Here is a 7838-nt window from a genome sequence, read left to right as displayed (position 1 = left end):
AAATATATTATACATTATTTTAATTCATAAAATACATTATTTACTCCAATTTTTTTTATTATTTTAACATGTATAAAATAAATTATATTCATTATCTACTATACTAATAAGAGCCAAAGATAGTTAGGCCTAAAATGGGTAGAAAAAATGGCGGTCAAATTATTTAATCAAATGGATGGTTCATATGAATTATTTAATCAAATAGATGGTTAAAAGATAATTCAGATTAATATTATTAATAGATGTTACCTAATTTAACCTTACTTTTATGATTATCCGTTAAGTTTTCTGTTAAATATTCTCTTCTCCGTTAATATTCCGTTAACTTTTAACTTACCAATTAATTTATATAAGAAAGGTCTTAGGTTCGAACCTCATCTCAATCAAATTTGACATAATTAAGTTTCTTACTCTATTTTACTCTTATTAAATTAAATAAATTATTGGCTACAACAAAAAATGATACATATGTATTTCTTTAATTTAGAATTATGTATCTACAATACCTTTATTTAAAAAAAATTATTCATTATCAAAAAATTAAATTAAATTAAATTAAATTAAATAAGAGAAATAATTTCATTAATTATACTGTCTTTATTTTCTCTCATGCAAAGATTCTTTGCATTCAAATTTATCAATAGATATTCATTACATTGTACATTATCTTATTTTACAATATCTTGTAATTAAATATCAAAGTTATAGTACAAAATAATAATATATATTTATTTACTAAGTATTTTATTAATACTATAAAAAAAATTTTTAAATAATTTGAAGCTAATTATATTAACTACTTGAGGATTGGTTGACAAAGACAGTACTCAAATAATAACCCAACAAATTGAAGCGGAATCACTCTATTTTACTCTTATTGAATTAAATAAATTAGTAGTTACACCAAAAAAATGATACATATGTATACCATGAAAAAAATAAAAAAGAATAGTTTGAAACCAATCATATTAACTACTTGGGGGATTTGTTGACAATGAAAGTACTCAAATAACCCATTACCCAGCAAATTGAAGAAAGATATTTACCTTTTAATATCTTTGGAATACATAATATTTTAAATTTTAAAATTTTTATTAATTTATTTAATCTTTTTTCTTAAACTAGAGATTTCTTTATCCACAATAACTCATTCAATAATAATAGTTGAACCAAATGAACCCCAAGCAGAACACCTAAAGGAAAGTCCATAGCTCCTATATCATAATCTCATTGCATGCCGTTGTCATCTATGCTACCAACAATAACCGAATTGCAAATAACACACTACCAACAAAAAGGAAGAGAACAAATCTACTATACTAATAAGAGCCAAAGAGAGTTAGGCCTAAAATGGGTAGAAAAAATGGCGGTAATCAAATGGATGGTTCAGATGAATTATTTAATCAAATAGATGGCTAAGATAATTCATATTAATATTATTCATAGAGATTACCTAATTTAACCTTACTTTTATGATTTTCCGTTAAGTTTTCCGTTAAATATTCTCTTCTCTGTTAATATTCCGTTAACTTTTAACTTACTCATTAATTTCTATAAGAAAGGTCTTAGGTTCGAACCTCATCTCAATCAAATTTGACATAATTAAGTTTTTCACTCTATTTTACTCTTATTAAATTAAATAAATTATTGACTACAACATAAAATGATACATATGTATTTCTTTAATTTAGAATTATGTGTCTACAATACCTTTATTTGAAAAAATTATTAATTATCAAAAAATTAAATCAAATAAGAGAAATAATTTCATTAGTTATATTGTTTTTATTTTAAATAAGAGAAATAATTTCATTAGTTATATTGTTTTTATTTTCAATAAGAGAAATAATTTCATTAGTTATATTGTTTTTATTTTCTCTCATGCAAAGATTCTTTACATTCAAATTTATCAATTGATATTCATTACATTGTTCATTATCTTATTTTTACAATATCTTTTAATTAAATATCAAAGTTATAGTACAAAATAATGTTATATATTTATTTACCAAATGTTTTATTAATACTATGAAAATTTTTTTTAAAATAATTTGATTCTAATTATATTAACTACTTGGGGATTAGTTGACAAAGAGAGTACTCAAATAGCCCAACAAATTGAAGCGGAATTACTCTATTTTACTCTTATTGAATTAAATAAATTAGTAGTTACACCAAAAAATGATACATATGTATTTCTTTAATACCATGAAAAAAATAAAAAAAGAATAGTTTGAAACCAATCATATTAACTACTTGGGAGATTTGTTGACAATGAAAGTACTCAAATAACCCATTACCCAGCAAATTAAAGCGAGAAACTACATTTTAATATCTTTGGAATACATAATATTTTAAGTTTTCAAGTTTTTATTAATTTATTTAATCTTTTTTTCTTAAACTAGGGATTTTTTTATCCACAATAACTCATTCAACAATAATGGTTGAACCAAATGAACCTCAAGAAGAGCACCTAAAGGAAAGTCCATAGCTCCTATATGCTACCAACAATAACCGAATTGCAAATAACACACTACCAACAAAAAGGAAGAGAACAAATAGTAAAGATGAAGACAATGACAATGTTACTCAAAAGAGAATTAAGAACACTTTAAAAAAAATTCAAATTAAAAGTAGTATTTATTTAGACTATCATTTTTAGACCAAATATTTAGACTATCGATTTTACAAGGTTGCAAACATGTATTTTAGTAATAATTATAATGAATTTTCTATATTATCTTGGATTCATATACTTTGAGTTAGATATTTAAATAAAAAAATTCGACATTCAATTACCCATGTATAAACTTCTCTTATATAATCTTGCATTGATATACTTTTAAATATTTATTTAAATGTAAACATTGGGCATTAACCCATTCGCGCAATACGCGTATAAAACTAGTAGTAAAGATAAAGACAATGACAATGTTACTCAAAAGAGAATTAAGAACATTTAGAAAAATTCAAATTAAAAGTAGTATTTATTTAGACTATCATTTTTAGACTTTCGATTTTACAAGGTTGCAAACATTTATTTAGTAATAATTATAATGAATTTTCTATATTATCTTGGATTCATATACTTTGAACTAGAGATTTAAATAAAAAAATTCGACATTCAATTATCCATGTATAAACTTCTCCTATAAAATCTGATATTTCAAATATTTATTTAAATATAAACAATGGGCATTACCCATTCGCGCAATGCGCGTATAAAACTAGTTTTAATTTATAAAATATATTATTTTAATTCAAAATATTCAATATTCTAATGCACCGAAAATAATATTTTTACTTTAAAATGACATCATTCTGGATCGTGCCCCACACAATTTGTCCTCACCAACTCAAATACAGCTGCCGTCTGATACCTATATGAGCTGAGTCCACCTAACCGCTCCACGCGTCTTCTATTGTCAGAGCTTAGCATACACATATCCCCCTTTCAAACACTCGCAAAATTTTTCTCAATTTCATCATTTATAATTTTACAGATTCGCGTATACATACGAACCGGAAATTCTGTCAAAATTTGCAGTCTACATCTACAGAAGCGAAGGAAGGCGCAAGGTTACAGAGAAACGGGCTTCCGATTAAAATTCCGGTTCTCACACGGTATTGCCCTCTCGTCTCCGTTTAATCATGCGTATCTGAATTAATAGAAATCTATTTGGTTAAATCCAAGAAGATAATTCATGATTATGAGTAATTCATGTTGTTTTTATGTAAGATTGAGTTAATTATGTTGATAGATGCGAGAATTGTCGAGTATTTTGAGGTAAGTAAATGTTAATTTCTGTGAATTTATTCACTATGTATGTTCTGATGGTCAGTAATCGTTAATTCCTGGAAGGGAAATTTATTTTTGACGACGAACATATCTCGTTTGCTGTAATCAAGCAAAAATTTGTGATGGATTAAAATAAGATCTTCTCAGAATTAACCAATGAAAGTCACTCCTAGTATATTTACTAGGTGAATACTAGTCATTGATGTAATTAGGTGAATATCTCTGATGGATTAAAAGTAACTCGTCTGAGAATTAACTGAACAGAGTCTCTACTAGTATGCCGTATAAGAATAGTATATGAGGTTGCTAGAGTGCAATGCTCTTTTAAATAGGTCTTCAATGGTCTAATTTGAATGTGAAACATATGTGGACAAATGCACATTTGTCTTGGTGGGCTGCCACTAACCCCCTTGACAAGTTTGTAACAAGCTAGTATAAAAGGTATTAATGTATTATTTTTACTTATAGGCTTCTTTTCTCAGGGATGGACCAAATGGGATAGGATCTTTGAATGGTATATAGAAAAAAAAACATAGTTGATACTGTTTTGCCAAGCTCATATTTCTTTAGCACGTACTGGTTCTGACAGGGCCTGATCTGCTACTGATTTCATGGTTTCATGCCCTATACTTTTGATTGGGTATAATTTTCATCTTGGATCTACAAAATTTGTCAGTCTTTCATGATTTTTTAAACTGTATGGCTTTTGTCTTTAATTGTGAGCATCTTTCTTTTGTATGCATGCTTATCATTTTTTTGTTTGTTTGTATGGAACAATGGATTTGATTTGATATTTTGTGTTCCAGCAATGCTTCTTGATGCATTATGTTGCCTTTATGTGCTACGGAGTATATAATAAGTCAAATTTTTCATGTATTATTGATGAATAACCCTGAAACTTGTATGAAACTATTATCAGTACATGGAAAATGGAAATTCTATCTTGCCCAGTTATGGAAATTGTACACTTTTACCATTACTGACAAGCTTGTTGTTTACTCTGGAAAGAGTTGATGCTTCTTAACAACAGTGGTGGAGCAGGAATTATTTGGTTGAGAGTTCAATCTCTTCAATTCTACAAGTGGCTCAGTCTTCAGAAATACTTGGCAGAGATTAGCTACTTGGTCGATGATGGCTCTTCTTGGATTGAAAAGACGTTCAAACGATTTCACCACTAATGACAGAAAGCGGAATTGCAATAGAGTTAATGAACCACAGGACATTGAGAGAGAAGGAATGGTTGGTGAAATTACTTTTGAGATTCTCAAACTGCCTTTCGAAATAATATGCAACATACTGTCAAGACTTCCTCTCAAGACTATAATCTGCTGCAGAAGTGTTTGCAAGAAGTTCCTTAAAATCCTCAAAGATCCTTACTTTGCTAATGTACATCTTGCCAGAGCTCCTTCCACCACAGCCAGTCTGATTCTTCAAAGTTATGGTGGAAATAAGGGATTTTACTTCTACACAATTGACCTTGATGAAACCTCTCATGCCATTTCAGACAGCACAGGTCCACACAAATTTCCTTCACCTTGTCGTTCTCATCATGAATTAACTAAGCAGAATGCCGAATTCTGCTTCCAGAGCAGGCATGTTACTTTTGTCGGTTCTTGTAATGGACTGCTTTGCTTATATTCTTCATTACCTAAACCTTTCTACTATGTCTGCAATCCTATTCTTGGTGAATCTGTTGTTCTTCCTCCTCCAACTCCATTGGCACCAGATTCTACGTACTACTTGTCTGGTTTTGGATTCTGTCCAAAGACTAAACAGTACAAAGTTGTTCGATTCCTGTGTTCGGTATCTGTTAACCATGTCACAAACAGTGTTTCAAAAGAAATGGCAGCTGAGATTTACACACTTGGGTCAGATTCCTGGAGGAGGATAGGGAAAGCTCCCTGCCCTAAGAGAGGGGGATCATTTGATCCTTTTGTCAATGGTTCTCTGCACTGGATCATTGAAACTACTAAAACTTCTGAGCAAATATGTTCATTTGACTTGAACACTGAGCAATTCAGAACTCTACCCTCGCCTCTTCACTTCGATGCAAACTATATCAAAAAAGTTTCCTGGATAAATATTGGTACCCTTGGAGGGCATTTGTGTTTGTGCTATATTTATGATGATGCTTGCTTGGAGGTTTGGGTGATGAAAGATTATGGAGTGAAGGAGTCCTGGAGTAGAGAATTCAGCATAGACATAAAGTTCTATTGTGGGCTGAAAGTGGAAAATTTGCGGCAACCAGTTAAATTCCTGAACAACGGTGATCTGTGGCTTATGTGCAGTTCTAATTCTCTGGCTTCTTATAATCCAAGGAAGGGAACTTTCAGAGACTTCAAAGCCCTGGCAAAGTGGAAGTCTGAAGTTATTGCTCTTGTTCCCAGCTTTGTATCACTGAATGATGCCATGTCAAGCAAAAATCTGAGAGTGGAAAGTTTAAGTCGAAGAATACCAAAAATTTATTGTTGAAATCTAGCGTGCTTGCTTGGTTGCTGCCTGCATAGAGGAGGTTAGTAGAGGCTTGTATAGCTAAACTGCTTGGGCAACAGAAGTATGTATTCTCTTACCATATATGTTTTTATTTATTATTATACTCTCTCAATGAGGTTCCGAGGATTTATACTATATAGACAGAGCTCGGATTTTCAACATAAAACAGTAAAGAGGGTGCAGAAATAATGATCTCCCATGTGTGTATCCTGCAGACACATGTTCCTTTCAATGAGATGATGGTTGATGAGCTCTGTCAGACATGTTTGAAGGCATGGCTTTATTTTAGTCTTGATTATTCATGTCTTTATTATCGTTATTTCTTATTCTAAAAAATTTACCTTTTGTTTTCTTTTAAAGTAAAAATGAAATTTCTTAATTAAACGAGATTAAGCCTCAAACTGTCAAGAATAAGAGGAGGTGGGTCAAACAACCCAAAGGAGAGAGCTCAACTCGTGAATAACTTGTTTTTTTATGGAGTTCCATCTCTCTAACCCAGCTAAGTGCCTCTTTAACTCCAACAACCTCTGTTTCCTTCACCAAGGACCCCCCCTCTCCTTCTTCCTTTCCATGGAATACATTTAGCTGCAATAAAGTCACCTTCATGTTTCATGTATCGTCGAAAGTAGCATCAACGTAACCTTCATTTTGTAGTAGAGTACCAAACTCATCTCCCAGTATTCTGCAAATGGTTTGGATTTGACTGGGGAGTTTGGGTCTGAGCCTCTCTCCAATTCATCAGCAAATTTTTAGCTCCCTCTGCAATAGATCAGATTGTGTCAAAGCTTATCATTTCTAGCTTCCCATATACACCAGCATTGTGTCAAAGCTTCGCATTTCTAGCTTCCCATATACACCAGCAGATCATAACCATAAGACACCTGTTCTCCTCATTCATCTTGGATAAATTATGAGATTCCCATTTCATAAAATTCTCAAAGCCACTCAAGTCCATTCCCAGGTTAATAACGTTCCGGCCACCTCACACTCAACAAAAGCATGCATAAGACTCAAAGGGCGCATCATCGTGAACATAGTTTAATGAAAAAGGCACACATTTCAACATGGGAACCTCCGCTGTGGGAATACACTTGTTACAGAGACACGCCTGAAAAAGATTTTAACCTTAGGCAGGATCTTAAGGTTTCACACCGATATGATGTCCAAGTCATATCACTGGATCCATTGCTAAATTCAATCTGCTCCATCTCCAGTACAGCTTATTAGGAGTTGGCAGACTCGATAGCGGAATGTTTAGGATGTGAGACTGATGCATTTTGGGGACAGCATTATTTTCGCAGAACCAAGAAGAAGCAGGATGAGGCAATAACACGAAAGTTGGCGTAGAAAGGAAGCTGGTATGGAAGATATGGAAAGATCCTCGGTTGGAAGGGATTCAGCCTTTTTTTTGGAAACTTATTACCATGCTTTATATCTTTTTTTTTTTGAGTACACCAACACCATGCTTTATATCTAATTTCATTATTTAGTTGGATTAGCAGATTACTTAGCTTAGCTCATTTAGTTTATTTGATGGATTTTAGCC

General features: G+C 31.5%; 1 protein-coding gene across 2 annotated transcripts; it reads left to right on the top strand.

The window, feature by feature from the left end:
* The first annotated feature begins 3403 nt into the window (after positions 1-3403).
* Positions 3404-6587, top strand: LOC116006554 (F-box protein At3g07870-like). Of its 2 annotated transcripts, none has more exons than XM_031246980.1 (2): positions 3404-3624; positions 4808-6587. In XM_031246980.1, exon 2 carries the CDS (start codon positions 4928-4930, stop codon positions 6269-6271), a length of 1344 nt encoding a protein of 447 aa, XP_031102840.1. In that variant the 5' UTR covers positions 3404-3624; positions 4808-4927; the 3' UTR covers positions 6272-6587. The 2 variants fall into 2 exon arrangements, with proteins under 2 accessions (XP_031102840.1, XP_031102841.1); XM_031246981.1 differs by lacking the exon at positions 3404-3624 and adding an exon at positions 3631-3787.
* The last annotated feature ends 1251 nt before the right edge of the window (positions 6588-7838 follow it).

Source organism: Ipomoea triloba, chromosome 15 (genome assembly GCF_003576645.1).
Source record: "Ipomoea triloba cultivar NCNSP0323 chromosome 15, ASM357664v1".
Classification (NCBI taxonomy): domain Eukaryota; kingdom Viridiplantae; phylum Streptophyta; class Magnoliopsida; order Solanales; family Convolvulaceae; genus Ipomoea; species Ipomoea triloba.
This window is presented reverse-complemented; position numbering and strand designations above follow the sequence as displayed.